General features: G+C 49.9%; 1 protein-coding gene across 1 annotated transcript in view; it reads right to left on the bottom strand.

Moving 5' to 3' along the window:
* The window catches only part of LOC119098246 (uncharacterized), a 64081-nt gene that overhangs the window by 18207 nt on the left and 24009 nt on the right, over positions 1-21865 (bottom strand). Inside the window, exons 4-5 of the mRNA XM_037221171.1 lie at positions 15075-15253; positions 14265-14389 (exon numbers count right to left, since the gene is read on the bottom strand). Of these exons, the coding sequence (XP_037077066.1) occupies positions 14265-14389; positions 15075-15253 (304 nt within the window). The remainder of the gene's footprint in view (positions 1-14264; positions 14390-15074; positions 15254-21865) is intronic.

Here is a 21865-nt window from a genome sequence, read left to right as displayed (position 1 = left end):
GCAACTGGGACATGGTAGACAGCTACGGTAAAGCAGCTTTCTATGGTACATATAACTGTCCAATCTCCGTCAATATGAGAAGACAAATCGCCCATTAAACGGACATCGGTCTTCCGATGAACGAAATAAATGCCGACAGGCGCATGACCGTTAATGATGACGTTTTCAAACACGTGGGTAGCTAGTGTTTTAATTGGACGTAAAGCTACAGTATCGGACTGCAGTGTCTAGAGTGGGCGTTGCCCTATAACGCAGAGTGGCTGGGCTCCGATCAGTCCAGAATTAAGCCCGACGGAACAGCAGGCTAATCAGTCTCCACCCACAGCGGCTACTCCAACGCAAGGTCGTCGCGCACCTGTGCACGACCCGGGTCGTCCTGTTGACGACCGCAGCGCAGGCCCCAGCTGCGCCACAGCCCACAACCCTGCTGTGGGCTGAGGAGCGCGGGGCCGGCGGGCCTCGCGCCGGCCGGGGCCGCGGAGCGGGGGGGGGGGGGGGAGCTCCCGGTGGTGATCCGTCGACTCCGAGACGGCTCGCGGAGTCCTGGGAAGCGCAGCCCGGCTCGCCGGAGCCGGTGACGAATGTCCGCCCGGGGGGTTATCGGGGCAACGACACCGCTGAGTCGCCGGCACACCGCGCCACACAAGTCGGCGGCAACTCGAGCTTCAGAGTTGTAGTAACGCATCAGGGAGGCCCCCGGAGCTCCGGGTCAGATTAATGGCCCCACGGGTAGTCACGAGTGTGCTCGATTTCGGGGAAGCTGGGAAGAGAGCAGTGCCCAGCAGGGCCTCCGAGTGAGCCGCGCCTGCAGGGACCCTCCATTTTATGTCGTCCCAGGACAGGGGCCCACTAACCTTCGGGGAACTCCCCGACATGAGGCGGTCGATTCCCGAAGGGTGACTGGGGTCTTTCACTTTGAGCAGGACCTTTGCAGCTTCCGTACGCCCTTTGTAAAGGTCGCGACCCCGTTAAACCACGTAACGGAGGCACGCCAGGCCGGCCTTCGACGCTTGTAGGAGACCAATCACCCTTCGGACGGTAGTATGTCGTGATAAAACATGTCACTCTAAAGAAAATAACTTCAAGGAAAAAATAAGTACACGAAACATGGTATGGAAATCGGTACAACACACATTTATTGTATTTGGAGAGGAGGGGAGAATACACGCAGCTTCCAGACACTAAAAAATGCGCTTGCAGAAAAGATCCAATTCTATGGTTTCGACGTTGTGCGCATTCATGCCTACCCTCAGGTGGCACTGGGAATGGCAAAAACGTCACAAATCCCAAACGCCTGCACGTTGAGACAGGTTACCCATAAGCTAGCCATGCCCCCAGCGCCATTCGACACCAAAATCCCTTAACTGACCCGGGACGGCGAGCCCTTCCTGCCGTCACTCTGCGATCTCCTTCCCGGCCCGTGTTCACTCCGAGCACGTGATTGGGTCGTCGCCGCTCACATCTGACCCCGAGCGGCGCGTAGCACACAAGGCTCCCGGCGTCCGCCGTTTCGTGCGCGGCATCATCACGACCTCATCCTGTGCGGGTCCCGAGCGTCCCCGGAGACTTGGCGCCATCATTCGGCCTTGGCGCGGCAGATGGGCCTCGTCACGAATCGGCCGGATGTGAGCGGGAGGGCGACTGACTGCCAGTCGTCACGTCAGCGATCGGTCTGAGCAGCTGGCCAGTTGTGTACATTCGCCGCCAGAGGGATGTGCAGACGCGGGTGTAACTGACAGCGGCCTATGATCGGCGACGATAAGCGCCCTGTCACGTCGCTATCTCCCACCACTTAGAACGTTTCACACAGGCAAACGTGTTTCGCAGAAGCGGAACAGATCGCCTGCCACGTTAACATGTAAATGAAAACCACGAAATTGCGCCGGGTCGCACAGGACATTCGGCATTGATTTTCGTCGAGCGCTCCCACGGCCGCCGGCTGACTGGTCGTTCACTCAGCCCCGCCCTGATGTCAAGGCGCGTGTTGTGAGAGCAACAGTGGCTGACACGCCGAATGGTATCAGAATGCCGTCCGAACTTATGCAAGGTTTTATTCAGCACCGCCTCCGTGGTCTTGGGGAACACGAGCCGCCTCCGTGGTCTTGGGGAAAGATGCTGGACTCGTAATCCAGCGGCACTGGGTACGAGTCCCAGAGTGGGCGCATTGTTTGACCCGACTGAAAAGGAAAGGCCAGCTGGCAACTGGCCAACGAGGTTCAACGCAGACCCGAGGCGGCGCGTCGCAGCATTGTGCGGCACGTAAAACCCTCCGCATCCCTGTCTGGCGAAAGGGCGGAGGCAAAATTAGCTGTTGAACTGGACGGCACACTTGGGTGGTGGGTTCGGGATACACGCAACAAGCTATGCTTAGCAGGTACTCTGAATCCGAAGTCACCCTTACAAACCATTCGGAATAAATTTATAAAAAAAACACTCACGAGATGTCATAGCCTCGGGCCGGAGCGTCATTCATGCCGTGACAACGCGAAGCATCGGTCGTATTCAGACCATGGTTTAAAAAAAAAATTGCGAAATCTCCGGTTCACAGACTTCTAAGTATAATGTATGAGCATGCTCCATGTTGCTAAGCAGCATACTTTCTTGTGAAGGATATGCGTGAGAGACTATCCTGTTAACGAGGAATAGTTCTGACTACATGATTAATATGCGTGTTCGAAACATATCGAAAGAACAATTATTTTTATGACAGCCTACCAAAAATGTCTGACGGAGGCTTCGGCACCGATGCATGAAGCCCCGCAAAAACAGCTTTTTACCTCACAGCAATCCCGTGCGGCAGCAGTGCAGCAATCTAGAAGCAGGTCATTGAGGGGCAGACCCCATGAATATCGAGTCCGTTAGGTTTTCCACCGACTCGCTGAAATGCTCTGTGTTGGTTAAGTTTGTCACGAAGTTACTGGAATTTCCCACTTGCTTGGTCGGAAAAGACTTCCTGGCGCAATGTTGTAAGCATATGTAACTTCTCACCATGTATACCACTACTTTTCATTACATTTCTTGCGAGTAAAAATTCGTCGATATGATCTTGGAAATGCGCAGTGTTCACATTCCCCTCCGAGCTAAACTGGCATTTTCCCTCTCAACCGTCGACCAAAAAACATACGATGTCGGGTCTTTGCTCTTGCTGACTGTTTGTTGTAATATTGTTCAGCTTACTTACACAGATGCTGCAGTTGCTCTTCATCTTACACTCCAGGAACATCCGTCGATTCTGACAGTCAAACTCGACTGTGATAATTCAGTTCGCCGAATGCACTTCACTTTATGACGATCAAGTTTGCCAATTAATTTGATGACTTCAGTAGTTAAGCAAAAGATGAACGTAAGAAAAAGAAACCAATGCGCTATGCCACTGGAGATGAGATTGCATTTCATCTCAAAATGACATTCTCGTCATTATTTTTTCTGCTCACGCGGATATCTCGTCGAAATCCTTAGTGACTGACATCTTTTGTCGATGGCACAGAATATCCCAGCGAAGGCGTTCAGATGAATTATTCACTACACTATAGAATGCCAAGCAGTCTGCGTCTTTTGGCGAAAACACCCCAGGTACTCCGATGTAGGAGCAGACGACGAGCCCAGCTTAACTAGCAAAGGGTTGTTATGACAACGAAATGTTGTCAATGTTTCAAAGGGAGCAAAGGATATTGCCGCAAGCTAGTGTAGTCTTTTTTGACACAATTATATGAATTAATAGATCTTCCTCTCGATACGACGTATTCAAGGGCCCGTGGGTTATCATACCGCATTCAAAGCACCTGGAAACGAGTGAGAAGTCAGCTAATGTTCTCACTTAGCATATAAGGTCAGATAAATCATTAACATAAAACTCGGTGTGCAATGAGCTGTGTAAAATAATACGTTGCTTCAAGTCAGTTTGTTCATCCACTTAAGGCGCCTGTTTTGGTTAGTGACACAATCAAGCTGCACATGCCAAGGAACAACACAATTTTTATACGTGACGTTCTATGCATTATACGTAATGTTTTTCAATGTTCTATACTCAATGCCTGTCTATACTTCTCTCATCACACCTTAATTTCCTGCGCACGACATTCCTCTATAGGTTGTTGGCTTGTGCCAACACACCACGCCCCAGATAACGCTGGTGTTCGTTCCCCACCCACCTGACTGCGCTGTTTTCTCCCACGTCCCGACAGCCAGCCGGCCATTAGCACGGGGCGCTGATGAGCCAGCGCGGCACTGAGCGACGCCTGAAGGTCGCGCGGCGCGCTCCTGGTGTCCACGGCCACCGATGGGCCACCGGAGACCCCCCTCCCCATCTCCATCCCGTGCGTCGCGTCCGTCGATACCTGGTGGCACACTAATAACGCGCCGACACGACAGTCACGCCCCAATTGGCTTCAGACGACGACGGCGACGACGGTGGCGGCGGCGGCGGCGGCGGCGACGGTGGCAGCGGCGGCGGCGACGGCGGCGGCGGCGGCGCGGCGGCGTGACGGACGGCGGCGGCGGCGGAGGGGGGTGACGGGAAAGGGCTCGACAGCGGTGGATAGAAGCAGTGACAGTGGCAGTGGGATGGGGCGTCGGCAAAGTCGGTGAGGGGAGGCAGTGGCGGTCGCAGTGGGAGAAAGCGGCAGTGGGTGGCGGGGGGGGGGGGGGGCACGGCAGTGGGAAGCGGCGAGGGGAGTGCGGCGATTGCGGTTGGAAAAGGGGGGGGGGGGGGGAGGAGGCGGAGACAGCACGGTGGTGCCGGCAGGCGGCGGTGGTGGCAGTGGGAGAAAGTGGAGCGGTGGTGCCGGAAGGCACCACCGCGGTATCTCCCTCACCACCACTCCACCCTTCTCCCACTGCCACCACGCGCTTTATATTTTGGCAGGTGGTGGCAGTGGAAAAAAACAGAGGCGGTGGTTGTGGTGGTGGTAGGAGGCAGGTGCGCTAGTGACGGTGGCAGCGAGAGAAAGCGGAAGACGGCGCTAATCGCGGCAGGGAAACGGCGAGTGCAGAGAAGGGGAGGTAATCACACGTTGGAGAGCAGACGTGACCTTGGAGAGCAGACATGACCTAAGAGTAAACGCGGACCATGCGACAAAACACAGCATATGTTGAGTCCGGCGGGGCATATAGCAACGAAGAGATTGGCACCACGCAACTACGGGCATCATGATTAAAATAGCGGAAAGATTAAGGAAAAGCTGAGTAAATACAGAAAAATATGAAGGCTTTGAGAAAACCCAGACCAGCAAAAGCAAGATTGTGTGGTGCTGCACTCGAACCCAGACATAGGGAAAACAAATCGGCAACATGACAGCAGCGATTTGTAGGTCATTCTCAGCTCGCATCTGTTAATAATGGACCGCGCCTCCACTTCTGCTCCAGCTGCAAAGCTACCGACCGTTCCCAAATGTTTGCAAACTCTTCGCTATATATTTTGCTGGAGGCCATTCAGGCTCTTCGAGATCATCAGTCACACTTTGCAAGATCATTTACCAAACTGAACAAGATCATTTGTCCGACTTCATAGGATTGCCTGACAACGTTCATCACATCGGCCCTCAGATCCCGTCAGATCGCCAGTGGACCTCTACCAGATTTTACATCATACTCTACCAGGCTGGCAGTCGCATTCCGCTGGCTGGAAACAGACTTGAACCATGCCGCTCCCGCCGCGGCGATGTCGCCACGTCCCCAGCCTTGACGCCAGCTTTCGCGGCTCGCAGGGCCGGCCCCCCCGGAATGGCAACACCTGGGTAAAGGGTTGGGAGGAAGGGCGGGGGGGGGGGACGCTGTCGGCACGCGGCCAAGCGGTCCGGCGCCGGGCCGCTGCAGCGAACTGCGCCTCGTCGCACGGCCGGAGCGCCGGGCGGAGCCGGGACGGAATGCGCCCCCGTCGGCGAAACTAACTGAGACGGTCTGGCCGCCCCCGGCTGTCATCGACTGTCGGCTGGCGCAGTTTGTTTAACCTTCCGCTGGCCACCCGAAATACTGCCAAGCCGCGCTCGCCGCCACGGCAACACACCTTTGTTCAGAACGGCGCCCTGACGACGAACAGTGCCGCGCGTCGAAGCCGGCCTGGGCCTCCGTGACACAGGACCAATTAACGCTGAAGGAGGAGAAAATAAACAACCGTGGTGGAAAGAGACGGGTTGCCGGTGCTGCAGACTGGCGCGTACCGTGGTGAGCAAATGCTGGATCCGCTCGTTTTTTGCGGTCGATATCGTCTCAATAAACAGAGGAGATGGAAATGGAAGATGAATTGTATGGTGTACGTAGATGCACCAGCTGCAACCAACATATCTCAAAGCCGTCCGGATCATAGGCGTGCCGGTAATCGATCAGAAAACGACCAATATCATCTCTTTCAACACCCAACTTGATTCAAGACGCTGAGGCCTAAAGCGAAAGTGGTTGGGCCTTGACAATTATACAGGCGTGTGGTCCTGATCACTTTCGTCAACATTCGCATAAAATATTGGCATTGTCTTGAACCTTCGGCCTGTTACCAAAACCACCTGTCGTTGCAGGGCCGTCGGCGTGTTCGATTAAAATTTTTGACCAGTACCGGAATAATAGGAATTCACTTGCTAAGCAAGTGAATGCCTTCTATCTGTGAAACAACGCGCTATTGCTCAATCAGGAATCAGGGGTCTCCACCAGATAAATTATCAAGACAAGTTCTTTCAAACATAATGATCATCCCTATTGGCACTGGTTTCAGAAAGCGCCTGTCAATATCAGCTCAGTCTTTATCATCCACAGTCGAACAATTGGCATATTTTGCCTTTGTTATCGCTGAAAACACATTTGCTCTTGAAATCTTGACGAAGGAATATCATACGGCAGCAATAAGGACTATTTGCAAAAATTCACAAAGACGGTTGCGATTCATTCCCTTCAGTTTTTAGTTCATCGACATGATGACAGTCGTCATGTAAACAGCCCACATCTGCCATCTCAGCTTCAAATAAGGTGCATTTGCTTCATTCACTGAATCCGGCTACTGACCTCATCACTTATATTGCCTGCAAGCGATAAATCATTCGAGCCCTGAATTACTGTGGTCAAAGTCGGGGCCTCAAAAATATAACTGATTTATTGGTATGCACCAGACAGCGTGCGTCACAAACTGGCAGCAGCTGGCAACAAGCACGTATTTATAAAATTCCCCTTAGTTTCTGACCATAATTGCATTGAAATTGTGAAATGACTGATGCGTACTCGGGTCGGGGTCAGGTTGTCCTCCCACCCCCTCCAAGGTTTTCCAAAATAACCCACGAACGGCGCGGGGTAGCTAGGTCAAACCTCATGTCGCTGTATACAGTTTAACCGTTAATCTTTTAAACTAAAAATTGGGAGTAACTTTAAAGGTCGGTGACCTGTAGCAGGTCACACGTGGACCATGGCTGTCAGCGAAGGCACGTCTTAAGGAATCTTTCAAAATGGTGCCACAATTAAGTGCTGGACGATGCCAAGCAACTTTGAGATGCTTGCTTAGATAATCCGCAGATTGAAACAAGGTTCACAACTAATTTCATTCACCTTGGGTCTGGTGTGAAGGTTAGATCACGGTAAAAAGAAGGAGCTTCTTTCTTGAAAATTTTACTCTCCTGGGTATACGTCAGTGCCATTTTGAATTTCTTGCTCCAAATGACGTCAAGATACTTCTTATTCTGACGCCATGAAGGTGAGAGGGTCACTGACCTGAAATGAAGGTCAGTGATCTTATATGACCCCGAGTGACCCTTAGCTTCGAAAAGTGTCTAGGTTAGAGCTGGTTGCGTGATGAGGTTTTGAGGGAACTGCAGAGCCCGATCTCAAGTTTGAATTTCTTTAACCTTATTTTATCCAAAAGCCTTAACTTATAGATACAATTATTTGCACAAATGAACTCATATAGAAGCTTACGTAAACTGTAAATTCGGTGTTTCTAGTTCTCCTAGTTTTTGCATGTCGATGGTCCGAATTGACCCCACCCTCATCCTTGCGCGTCGTATTCAACTGGCCCTTCAAGCGCATGTTGACGTTGTACGCAATACAGCAGCATTGCAAAAATTGAACATACAAATTGTGTTGATTTTTTAGACAATGCAGTAGCCAGAAATCTAGTCCAGGCTGTATTAGGTCGTTCTCTACCCCTGGTCGCCTGTGCTACCGGACATCATTTGCACAATGGTGCAAAATATTGCTAGATATTTCAAACAAGAATATGATGATTTCATGCCATTATTTACATTATAGTAAACGTGGTTTCAATCATGACGACTCTGCCAATGCGACTGTGCGTATGATGTCTTTTGTGTTGGATTGTTGAATGCTTTAATGCTTTTACCAAAATTGGGTTATTATAATGAGATTCAACACGCACCTGGGTGGCCGGTTGGATACCCTTCCCTCGGGTAGGGGGGTAAATTTGACGCCCTCTGAGACCTCGGGAACTAAGAGAGCCAGAGACACCAAAGTAACAATGTGTGTACTTGTACGTAAACTCTCTTGGTTCGAAGTTTGAGCTTCCTAGGTAATGACCTTTGGTTCAAATAAGGTCAAACAAGGTCAAATTGCAAATTGGTCTCCAAAGGGGCCCCAGAACCTAGGCAACTGTTCTAAGCAAAATTTCACTCGCTCCGTTAAGGTCAGCGATCTTGTTTGACCTTTTAAAGGTCATGATGACGAAAATGATATAAGACTGTTTCAAGTCTTGCATTTGGATAAGTGACAAAGATAACGCTAGGCAGTATGTTCCCATAACCAAAATTTTGACCTTGGCCATTTTAGGTCAGTTACCTATTCTGACCTATAAGAAGTCCATGGAAGGTGTATAATGCTGTTCCTGCCATAAATATATTCGAAATGAGCAGCCAGAAACCAGCCCATACATCAAGCCCGACAGTAATAAAACAGGTTTGTTTTGACTTTGGTCTGACCTTCATGCCTGAACCCTAGGTCAATGACGTTTGTTTCTTCAATTGTTGTGTTGTCTAACAAAGTATCTCAGAGATGTATGGCTTCGTCTAACACTCCGTGGTTTGATCGGATTGAACGATTCCCTAGAACGTGCCTTTGCTGAAACCATGGCGTGACTTTGACCTGCCATAGGTCAGCGACCTTACAGCATACATCTAATTTTTTATGACAGACGATCTACTATTCAATTGTCTACAGCTATGCAAAATTTGGTGTGGCTACACCGCACCGTTTGGAAACCATTTTGACAAAACCTTTCGGGGGGTCAATTTGACCCCCACCCGAGCGCGTGTTAAAAAGCCCTGAAGCTTTGACGCATGCCTGTTAACCCAAACATGAACTACTATCCCAACCGTGATCAGTCACGTTGACTCATTACCATGGCGATTAGAAGTCCGTCCAACCATCTGCACAGTCACGGTGGATTTCCACAAGAAAAAGGGCAAGGTAAACACTATTTTTATTCCGTTTCTTTAAATGCAATGCTATGGGGGCTGTGACAACACTTTTAAGAAATTGGGTCTTTTTTCACCGTGTCCATAGTTCGTTTTAGGTCCGTTCCTCTATGTTTCTCTACGTCATATCCGCAGACCCCCCCCCCTCCCCCACCATATCATTACATTCTTACCGTCCCTGAATTTATGTTCAAGATGAAACAGTAACAATTGTGGACATTACGGCATGGCATGCATGATAATGGCAATACGTCTCCTGCCCAACTCCTGTATTTCACAAAATTTGCTGTGGAAAAGCTTTGCACCAGCAGCTTTGCCACACCAACTTTTGTCACAACAAATGCTCACTGAATGGATAATACCGTTCTGGCATTATCTATTCGTGTGCTCATATCATGTAAAAAAAACATCTGACGTAGATAAGGCATCCCAACTACCATAGCCTGCTTCTTGGTGCATCATCTAGTAAGGTCATATCTCGTTACATATTCACCCTGGACAAAGTACTGTCTGATATGTATGGAAATCGCAAAATTTATGCAAGGCTTTCCACAAGCTCTTACCGTATGTCTACGGTGTTCCAAATAGTTAGATACTGCCCACTCAAAATATACGAGGGAACACAGTTGGGGCCGCATTCCAAGTTGTAGTTCACTCAGCTGATATGGAATTAGAGCTTGAATAGTAGTGCATGTCAATTTTTCTTGAATGCTTGCTGCGCTATCCTGAGGAGCAGCCGCCCCCGACATCCCGTGCTGTTCCAGACTGCCCTTGCTGTTATCCCTGAACACCTATGCTGCACCGCAATGATCATTTCCTGGGAGCAGGCTGTTCCGCAGCATTCGATACGGTTTTCCCGGGAAGTTAGACTGTCCCGCGATATGCGATTCAGGCCAGTTGTCGGTGCCTCGCGTCACTTGGCTCTAAGGGATCTCCAATGGGCTGGATGACACCATAAGCAGCCAAACTAAATGGCTAAATCCGCGGATTGGCTACGGAAGTTGGGAAAATGTCAAATTCGAACATGGGGACAGGCACAAATGTGTACAAAAAAATCATTAGGAACATAAATGCGCGCACAGGAAGTGGTGTCACTTTTGGCAGCTTGCCAGGGGCTCAGTTCTATTGTACAAATATGTCAATCATATCATTTGTTATGGCTTATATTAAAGTCATATTTTTATATGTTTCTGGATTAATGCAACCACCATACATGTAGCAAGGCCATCATAAATCTGATTAATACTTGAACGAAAATTGGTACAGACATATAACCTAGAAAATGTTTAGTGTCGGAAAATGAGCTTAACAATGTAAAATGAAAATACGGTGCACATGAAACTTCAATGCAGTGGTGACTACAAATACAACAGTCTCTGTCTTCTTTTCAGTTTGCACAGCCCGTAAGTTATACACAGTACAGGATACAATACCCCAAACGGGTGGGTAAGCAGGCGGTGAAGCCCACATGCAGTGGGTAACCGGGAGGGTGAAGCCTGTGTGCAGTGGGTAACCGGGAGGGTGAAGCCTGTGTGCAGTGAAGTAAGCGGGAGGGTGAAGTCTGTGTGCAGTGGGTAACCGGAAGGGTGAAGCCTGTGTGCAGCGGGTAACCGGGAGGGTGAAGCCTGTGTGCAGTGAGTAACCGGGAGGGTGAAGCCTGTGTGCAGTGAGTAACCGGGAGGGTAAAGTCTGTGTGCAGTGGGTAACCGGAAGGGTGAAGCCTGTGTGCAGCGGGTAACCGGGAGGGTGAAGCCTGTGTGCAGTGGGTGGGCGCGCAGGTGAAAACCGCCTTCAGTGGGCGGCGGGTGGTTAACTCTCGCCAGTGACGGCCTCCGCCTGGCTTGTACGTGCATAATTTTTGTCCTACATCATGTGAATCACGCATCTCAGGTGTATGCGCAGCAACATCCTGAGACATTTCTCACAGCGTGGAATCAGTTTCGACTGCATCGTTATTTTCCTGCTTGTCATCGACAAATATCTGACCTTCAATAATGAACGGCATAGATGCTGTTAATCACGCTGCAAATGTCAGGAACAACCCAGCTTTTCTTCTCTTCGCTTAAACTACGTTCGCCACACTTGCTTGGCCACACTGGCACCATGTCAGTTGCCAAAACAAACATTCCAGCAAACGGGGTGTTTTAAATTGGCCAATAGCCGACCCGTGGCCACAAGAGACAAGGAAAGCCTCACAGCCAGGCAACAACGTTCCTAAATGAAAACACACAGAACAATTTATGAAGATAGCTAATAAGTAATATCCTGTTGAAAACGTCACCTGTCCATAATTGTTCAAACCTCGCTCTAAAATTCACAGTGGACGGATATTTAGGGATCGATCAGGGTTAAAAAGTTTGCTGTTATTATTCAAACTGACTTAAAACAAGCCTGCATCGCATAATTACTCCACTAGCGCCCAATGTTGTCTTTGCTCGCAAAGTCCCGCACCGAATTGAAACGGAAAGCACCAAGCGGTTGACTCTCAGCACGCACCGCCGAGAACCGCGTCCTCGGCACAAAGCCGCTGTGATGAAGACTGGACGGGAGCCTGTCAGCGCCCACCATCGGGTCGGGGAAACCGTGACCGTGCCGCACATTGTGGTAAGAAAGGCTGCCCACTCTGCAGGGCGTTGTTTGGCAGACGGCTCCGCTCTCTCGGCTAACGAGCCCGGTGGCCGGGGTGAGCCGGCCAGTGCTGCGCATCCGGTGGCATGTTAAGGGGGTCACGTGTCCCCGGAGGCGGCGGTCAGATGACGCGCTCGAGAGGGGGGGGGAGGGGGGACGGCACGGCTCAGCGACTTGGATGCAGCGCGAGGTATGTTTATGGAATGCCCGCTCGCGCAACGGGCATGATGGTCTTCTAAGATGTGACTCGCCGTTAATGAGTGATGCTAAAAAAGCTCCCATATTTCCGTCACCTAATTTCCGTTAGCGTCAGCGTATTTCCACAAGCACACGACATCGTTTTTTTCCCAGCAATAATACGGATGAGCACGTTGTTAAGAAAAGAAGTATACAACGGTCGGCTGGTACCATCTCCTCCCCTGCCGCAACGCACTTTAACAGTTAAAATCGGGAGAACGGCTTCCCAACATCATCCAAAGCGTAAGCCGTAACTCTGTCCACCCACTCTCACGCCACTCATACATCCATTAATTTCAGCACACGTCAGAGCGAAAGCAAACATGACGGCTTCATTTTGCACACCCTCAATATGCAAATTTACTTAAAACAATGTGAACGACTAACGTTTATGCGTGATGATGGATGACAACCCATCATTTTCCGCCAGCCATCGCAGCGTGGAGATTGGTTTTCAGATTTGGTGTAGCAAAGGACACTGCCTTTTCCTTTATTTAAGTCCAGAAATATTACCAAATTTATAAATTTACTTGCATCTTAAGTGCAGCAACGACGGCTCTGCCCCTGGGCACCTAAGCAAGAGCTTTCCGGCCCGCCCTGATGTTAGATCAGCCATTCCTAGCCAGTGACATTGCCACTGCCAGACAGGGCTCCCCGTCAGACACCTTCCTGCGGCCGGCGGGTCCCCCGTAGCACTGTGAAGTCTGCAAGAGGCGCCCGGCTGGGAGTGCGGCGCGTCGGGGCCTCCGGGGCTGAGCAAGGTGCCCCGCACATGCTCCAGGGTACCGGCGTAGCCGTCCCGTTCGGGCCGTGTTTAGTTTGGGGCGCGGCCGTATCGTCCCAGACACTGGGTCGTGTTTTGGTGCCGGATACACAGAGGTGAGGCGAAGGGCCGCACAAGGGCAGGCTCTGTCTCGGCCGGGCTGTCACCGGGCTACGGTGGCAGACGGCCAGCTGGCGGCCCCGCCGGCGGCCGTCCTCAGGGGCACGGCGTCATCACAGCGTTACGACTGTGGCTGCTCGCGGCGACTAAGTTCCAGGTGTCTACTGTTAAGACACGAACCATGTGCCATTATGGCGGTTACAATCCCGTGCGTCTTCGGAAGGTACGAATCCAAGCCACATTAGCGGCCTCACTTTACGGCCGATCATGGGACGCGGGCCCACGTGGCCGCTGGTTGACCCAAGACTGGGGACACTACAGTGATTCCCCCGACGCGTCGGCTGGCAAGAGCTGTGTTGCGGTCTCCAGAAATGAGCGGAATGCATGACGACTGGGAATGACCAATGACCAGGCTACCAATGAAAACAACACAGCCCGGCGGCCATCGGTGGTCAGCCCCGCAGGCAATAATTGTGATCTTGCCTCAGTCCTGCTAACAACCAGTGATAACATACGTGCTCTGCCTGGATTACGAGTGGAGCTTTATAAACATCACCAAAGACCACAGTTCCGCCGAATCAAAGAGGTTTTGTTTTGAAGGTTTGAGAAATTTCGGGAAGTTTGTGTGAGATGCTAAAAGGACAGCGACAAACATTAGGAGGCAATGAGGCAAAGGCATTGTAAAGAGACACAGACACCACACACACGGCTTTGGTTGAGTGCCTACCAGCATCATGAATTCAAGGAGTACGGTCACGCTATGGCCGTAGGTACAACTGCCTGACTGTCTGGGCAGAATAATTAGATAGAGCAACGCGGTTCACTCAAGAAACACCCATTCACCTGTTATCTCCTAGATACCCTGCACTCTTGCACCGCGTCTTTTGTGACTTTCCCACAACAGATTCGACATCACAAACTTCAACTGCACCACACGTGTTAACTGCGACACCATCAAACTCTTATCCGATGCAGTTTTTATGTTCTTGAAATGAAATTCACAAGGCCAAAAAAGATCCAGCGATCGTGTTTTAAGTGTACTCCCAGCTAGCTGGCAGGTGAGCGGCGCCCGCGGTGGCCGCCCGGCCGCCAGTTCGCGGCGAGCCCCAACTGACCGAGCAGGTTACTCCTGTGCGTGAGCACCTTGCTGTAGACCAGCAGGTCACCGGGGCAGATCTGCATGGGCGGGATGACGACCATCGAGCTGCGCCGGTTGCGAGCCGTGCCATTCTCGGACGAGCTGCCGGTAGAGCTGGAGGGTAGCTGGCGCGTCTCGACACACAGGCCGACCACAGGCTGCGCCCTCGTTAGCGGAGGTGGGGATGATGCCACGCGCTGACATGCCGTATTGCGGAGGGCTGATGTGTGCATGCCTTAAAACGGCAGTCCGCTGATGTGCGGCTACTGACCACACCGAACACACGCTCGGAACACAGAGCGGCAGCTGCACGATGCAGCAGCTGCATTGGGCGGTCTCGTGCCCGTCCGCCCGCCACCAGCGGACGTATGGATCGTCCTTTCCCGATGTATTGGGCAGAGGATCCATCAGTCTGTCAGATAAGCATCTCGATAACTTCGATTGCGCATTCGGGGAAGCTGCTGGCTTTGCGGCGCGTCGCCGGGGAGATGCACAATAATCCGTCGCCGCGGCTGGCTGTATGACCTACCCCAGACCCGTGCCGGGTCCTGAATGGAACCGGAAACGATCCGCAGTCGCCCGAGTCTGCGCTGAATGAAAGTGGAGTAGATCCTTGGAAAATGTCTGGGAATTTGAATGACTAAGAGCATTGCTTTATGGCCACAGCAAATTTCACCCTTCGGAGTATTCGATACCTGTCGCTGATGCCATTCATAAACGTCTACTGCGAAGAAAGTTTTCTGCACCGACCGCAATACCGTAGCCCGGCATCGGCCGCAGCACTCACCCCTCGGACAGCTTGCGGGCCTTCTCCTCGTCAGCCTCGGCGTCGGTGGGGATCAGTTTCGGCGGCACCAGGGCGCTGCGACGGCCCATGGCCGAGGCTGGCGGCGCCTCCTGCAGACCCGGCTCCTCCTCCGAGATCCCCAGGCACCGGTCCTCCGCAGGAAACACGTCCGAGCCATCCTGGCCGGCCAGGCCAGGTCAGGTCACGGCGCAGTCAGTTCAGGTCACGGCGCAGCCAGGTCAGGTTACGACGCGCCAGCGGGAGGCGCGATCAGATCGCACGTGTTGGGAGGTGTCGGTGCAGCCACATTCACAGGTGTGGGCCACAGGGACGGTCCAGGCACGGGTCTCAAACAGCAGCGGTATAGGCGCAGCCACATTCACAGGTGTGGGCCACAGGGACGGTCCAGGCACGGGTCTCGGACAGCAGCGGTATAGGTGCAGCCACATTCACAGGCGTGGGCCACAGGGACGGTCCAGGCACGGGTCTCGGACAGCAGGGGCGGTCACGGTCGCACGTCACGATCATCAAGAACCGTCGCGGTTTTCATACACAGCAGGATCACGCTTGAAGTACCCCCGCAATCTTCCATCGCCGAAGCATCGATTTAGCTGACCTTATTCCCGACCAAAGTGGTTCATACCAAAGTTTCAGAAGGCATTGCCAGACTATAACTTAGTGCATGAAGCAATCGGCGCAGCAGTTCCTGCTGCAGTTTAACAGCGGTCGACTATCATATATATATATATATATATATATATATATATATATATATATATATATACGACTATTACGGGGAGGGCGGCAAGCTGAGCTAGTGTATGCCTAACTAACCGGACACTGAAACTTCAGCAACGAGGCCTACCCTGTGGCTCTAATATCTTTGTATCCATTAATCACACTGTTGTATGTTGCTATGTTGCTATGTTGACTATAACGCTTTCATATTTTCAGCGGCAAGAAGCACAGTCATTAAAAGCGGTGCGATAATGCGTTTAATGCACTTAAATGCGATTTATCTGATCACGTAGTGTATTCAGCAACATCATGGTTTCAAACCTTCATTGTATTAGCATGGGAAACACAACATTTGTAACACACAAATAAGCTAAAGAACGCTGGTAAGGAGTCGATCTCGGTTTCGGTAGCCAGGCGTCGCAGTGACATGAGAGAAACCCTACCAGCGGAGGTGAAAAAGGACAATTCCACTGACAAAGGCTTGAGTCGATCAGTGCAAACGGCGAGGCACAACTTCGCGTGAACGGTGTAGCAGCCCGTTTTCGAAGGCTGTTAGGGACTGGCGTCAAATCTCGGTAGCCAGAGGAGTAAGAGGCCTGAAACAGGCTGTGTTTTCGTTTACGTCTCTGCGTCTCTTCGTTTACGTCTACATGCCGGGCGATTTCAGTGCTGTCTGATCGATAGGTGCAACAGTAATAGATCTGATAGCCGGCGAGCATTTCTGAAACCGGCTCCGAATAGAACGCTCTTTGGCCTACGCCGAGACAGTTCTAGGCTACACAAACTACGTAGCGCCCAGCTCAGTTTTTGGCGCAACATCATTTGTCCCATGCCTTCGTCACCGTCACCAAAGTTAACTGCGTAACTAATCAAACTTATTTCACCTCGTGGGTTAAAACTGCCAGCCCGTGGTAGGCCCGAAGTCAGCCCATATTCTAAAAATATCCTTCGTAAATTAATGCGCGAATGCTTAACATTAAGTGCACCTTTGCCTCACCAGATCACGCAACGAGGATGCTTCAACGCATTGAGGTGTCGCATTCGTAATTGGTTCCCGCAGAAAACGAGCTCCATTCGCCCAGGTCTGTGTATAATGTACGCGGTGGTAACGTTAGTCACCCTTATCAGCTGGCTGTTCCCACATCGAAGAGGGTGTTTTACCGGTTATTGATTTGCGACCTCTCACGGCGCACCTCGTGCTCGTCACCTTCGTCGCGGTAGAGGTCCCTGATCCGTGTTACGGATGTATCACCCATAGCCGTCATGAACATGGCGATGAGCGTGACCGTGAGTCACGCCAAAAACCGTGACGGCGGCCGCGTCAAACTGAGCCGATCAGACGCCGTTCCCGTAGCTCATTTAGTGGAGCGCTGAGCATGTGACTCCTGCGCGGCAAATCAGTGGACTCGCGACTCAGAGCACGCGCTCCTGCGACAGACTCGTTAATGGAGATCGGCGAGTCAATCTCCATGAACTCGCCGACGAAGACAGGCCGCACTTGTCCATGAAGATTGACAAATCATAGAGGGCTGGCCGTAAGGATCAGGCCGGTTCGCGGTAGTCGTGCCATGGCGTTACATGGCTTGTTAAAAGCTGTCGACATAAGCTATCTGCTTAAACAGAGCTGCTTTATTGGTGCGGTGAGATCGAGGTTTTCGCGACAACCGTCATTCGATAATCTAATCCCAAGGTTGTTTCTGCAAAATTCAGCTTAAAATCATATGAATCGGTGTACCACGATCTTGCAAACTACGTTGAAGTCATATTTTACCTTTGCATGACAGCCTCAAGGTCACGGGAGTCGCGAAGACCTCAAAGTGCTTTTTACGGTGCGCATTTTGTTTAAGCGTCTCAACAAGTCATTCAGTTAAATCCGCGATGATAGCAAGGGCACTCGCTATGGCCCGTAAGCACAAGGTGCCTCCGTTCATTCGCTTAAAGATGCATGTGATATTTAGTCCATAAAAATAGTCTGAATGTGAGTCAGCACCTAGTTAGCAGGCAGCCAGCAGCTGCAGACTAAGATAAAACAAGACTCATTAATCTAGAAAATTACGCTGCCTTTTCTATTTCGCGTGTGCCGCGTAAGCAGGCTGCGTATTAACATTCTGCACAATACTGGCACGGCGTCTGAAGTCTTCACAGCACGCAGGCATACTGCGTCGACAGAGTTTTCCAGTGACGGCCATGGCGCGTTCACGCGAGGGCCACAGAGCTCTATGCACGTCCTTACGGCGGGCGGGGCAGGGCTGCTTTCATCGCCGCGCATCAGGCCGCAGCATTGTCTACTTGCGCATGCTCAGGCCCACTGCTGTTGTTGACAAAAGTGCTCACTCCACTGTATCAGGAAAATTATTCACGCTTGACTGACTCCCGAAGGCCTTAGTCGGTGATAAGCCTGCGCTTGCTTATTAGGGTAGTCCTTATTTCGCGACTTCACGGATTTCAATGTGGCCGCCGCCTTAACCTGTAAAGTCAGGCATGGAAGCAAACGCTGCAAAGATTGAGAGCGAAAACATGCTATTTAAAAATGTCACAAGACAGCTGTGATGGGTCAGATTGTGTGAGATATGGTTTTGCATTCTCCATTAGCCCAACATAGAGACAAATGATAAGCCCCGATTTGCATTGTTTTGGCCCTCTATGTTACAGAATAAACACATGTTCCTTTTCTTTCATACACTGTGTCAAATGCACGCGGTTTGAAGTACATTTAGCGTTGCTGCGACCGACCTGAAGCTTTTTTATACATGCATGGTCCCTCGTCATCTACAAGCGCGATCCGCCTGCACAAAATCAGGGAAGGTATATAATGCCATTGTAGAATGCTAGTGATTTTGTGATATTTGGAACATACTTATTGATACGGCAGGATATGAATACAATGCTAGTTCATGTTCCGTCCTCACATTTGACACAATGCTACATCCACGGATATTTCATATCCTGGTATACGAATCCCACCTTCCTCTGAGGTCGGCGTTTGACATTATTGTTCTCCCCCCCCCCCTCCCCTCTTTTCGCAGATGACCAATCTGTGGAAGACACACTGTGGTATTTCAGCACCTGGTAGATCAATTCGGCCTTTTTTGTGGTCGCAATTTGATGCAATATACTCCTCCCCTCTCCTCGCAGATAGATGCTCAATGTCATAGGTCCTGTTGTATATCTTTTGGTCGAAGAGAAAGCCAGCAGAAAACTTTCCTCCATGCGGCGAGTTCTCAATTGGTTTTCGTAGTTCCACCAATCTCGGGAGATGGCGTCCCGGGACAACAGCGAGGCTGCGGTTCGGCAAGTTTTGCAATGTACAGTTCCCAGACGGTCATCGTTTGAATTTGATGGAACTGCAGAAGCTGGCGGAAACATTGCCAGACTGAGGAAAGCTCTATATTGGTCATTCTTTCGAACATAGGAGGTACATCAAGGTACGTCCGCTGTTGACCTGCTGTCTGTGGAAGAGAGAGAGGAGAGAGAAAGAGAGAGAGAGAGAGAGGAGAGAGAGAGAGAGAGAGAGAGAGAGAGAGAGTAGAGAGAGAGAGAGAGAGAGAGAGGAGAGAGAGAGAGAGAGAGAGAGAGAGAGCGAGAGAGAGAGAGAGGGAGAGAGAGAGAGAGAGAGAGATAGAGAGAGAGAGAGAGAGAGAAGAAGAGAGAGAGAAAAAAAAGAGAAGAGAGAGAGTGAGTGAGGAGGGGAATGATATCAAACGGAGGTACCAGACAAATTTTCGCGAGACAACATTTACGGAATTTAACGGGTGATCATATATCACTATATATATATATATATATATAGATATATATAATAATATATACATAATATATATTATATATCCCTCTCGTCTCTCTCTCTTTCTCTCTCTCTCTCTTGAGAGAGGGAGAGAAAAAAAGAGAGTGAGAGAGAGAGGGGGAGAGAGGGGGCACCATCGGCCCTATTCCTCGTTGAAAAAACTGGGAGAAAAAAGAGACTTTTCAATATCTTGACTACTTGGCCTCGTCAAAACACATGTGAGCAGTAAATTGAAAACTGCCTGCAGATCCTACTCGATTCTTTAAAAAAAAAAACACCAGCTGCGCGCACAGATTGAACAGGTCACCAGCATTAAGGGAATGACAAAGATACAAATTTCCAAACATTGGAACAGTTTACTGCACAACTAAGGATAGAAATGATTAACACACGCGTGATGCAAACAATAATAAAATGATTTTTTGATAAGTTGCTAATTTTAATAAAATACATTTTAATACATTTTCAATTTTAATAAAACAAATTTGTAATAAATTTCAATACAACATGTACCAAGCGCACATGCAAACGACTTCAGGCAAACGCGTGTCACGCATTATTGCAATAATCACATTTGCATAATCAACCGGTACTCACGTCGGTTGCACGATGTTCGTCACTTTGACTAGCCCTGCGGTTTGAGGTCTGATCACCAACTTCATATCAGGAAAGATTCGCTGTTTTTCCTGTCCTGATTGTCCTGTGCTTTGTGTATGACATTGAATTCCAGCAGGGGGTCCGTACATGCCTGAATTTCAGCATGCGTGGGGGGCCAAACAAATGTCGTGGAAAGGGGTCTTCTTTATCTGGCTCTTAGCGTCTCGCAGGAATAGGGTACATGTACTGCCCGATATAGTTTATATTCCTCCCATGTTTTTTCGTGCAATGGACATCGTGCCCTTGTTAACCACAACTTTGTTTTGCGTGCAATCCTTTGCAAACCCAACTTTCACAACTTGCATATATTTTGTTCCCTCCCCTTCACAGCACTTTGGCCTCGAGATGAAAGCTTTCACCACATACTTTTTATCTTATTGTCATTCTTCCAAACCATGCGTATGCACAATTTTGGTTTTCTAACGACGAGCTTCATTCCCCACAGCAAGGCTTACCTATGCATGGTGATAATAAACAGCCATCGTCCAACGCAACGTGTTTACGTTCCGTTCCAATTCCGTTCCCACGTGTTCAGATTCCTTAAGCAGCTCCAACAATCTCACTTTAAGTCGTGGAACGTAACCATTGCCCTACAGCAAATATCACATTTTGTTCGCGCTTCTGCTTTTTAACTATACCATGAACTGTTTAGAGCCCTACGAAATATACTATGCCTGTAAAATACTTAGTGGCGGTTGATACGCAGATTGGCTGTGCAGAATTATACCAGAGATGGTGGGCTTGATATAGAGCCCTGTCTCTGACGTCATGTGGTCGTTCCTCACTTAGACGTAGATGCCTTTAGGCCCACTTTTTTCCAGCACCAGAGATGGCTCCTAAGAGAAAATTCAAACTCATCGCGATGCACTCTCAGTGAAAACCTCTCCTCGTTCTATTTACGATCTATCCAAATAAGCATCGGTAAAATATGCTACGGCTGGTCCGCCTTTAACATCCTGGCCTTAAATAAGCTTCACACAAGCGCACCCCTTACTTTCCAACGCTGGCAAACCGGCGCGACTGCCAAGCCAGCACGTGGCAAACGTAAATCCGTGCCGACCATTCTTTAGGCTGTGTAGAAGGCAATCGCTGCGCACAGACTTCACGTACGCGTGCCCTGACGTTGACGGCTCACCTCGCTCTGGACATTCGGGGACGGCAGGTTCATGTAGGCGTGTCCGCATCTGCCACCATCACGGCTGGATACCAGACCTGGGAAGGAAGGTCGGCTATGAGTTCGTCATGTGAGCTTTCTGCATTGCTTTGCGCAAAGTGTGCATTAAAAATGATAAAGGAAGTATGAGCGCTTTAATGATTCAAAACCTCTCGTCCTTATTATTTCCATGCTACTCCATAGTACTGGCTTCTGTTGTGACCTACCATTTATTACACACCACACACACACACACACACACACACACACAAAACACACACACATTATATATATATTATTATTATATATAAATTATAATGTATATGATTGATTTATTTATATCAAACATATATTACATACGTACATATACATGTATAGTATATGTATAGTATGTATGTATAGTATATGTATGTATATATGTATATATATATATATATTATTATATATTTATATGCATGC

Source organism: Pollicipes pollicipes, unplaced genomic scaffold (assembly GCF_011947565.3).
Source record: "Pollicipes pollicipes isolate AB1234 unplaced genomic scaffold, Ppol_2.1 Scaffold_4740;HRSCAF=5597_pilon_pilon_pilon, whole genome shotgun sequence".
NCBI classification, from domain to species: domain Eukaryota; kingdom Metazoa; phylum Arthropoda; class Thecostraca; order Pollicipedomorpha; family Pollicipedidae; genus Pollicipes; species Pollicipes pollicipes.
Note: the sequence above shows the minus strand (reverse complement) of the source record. Positions and strands in the feature narration are given on the sequence as shown.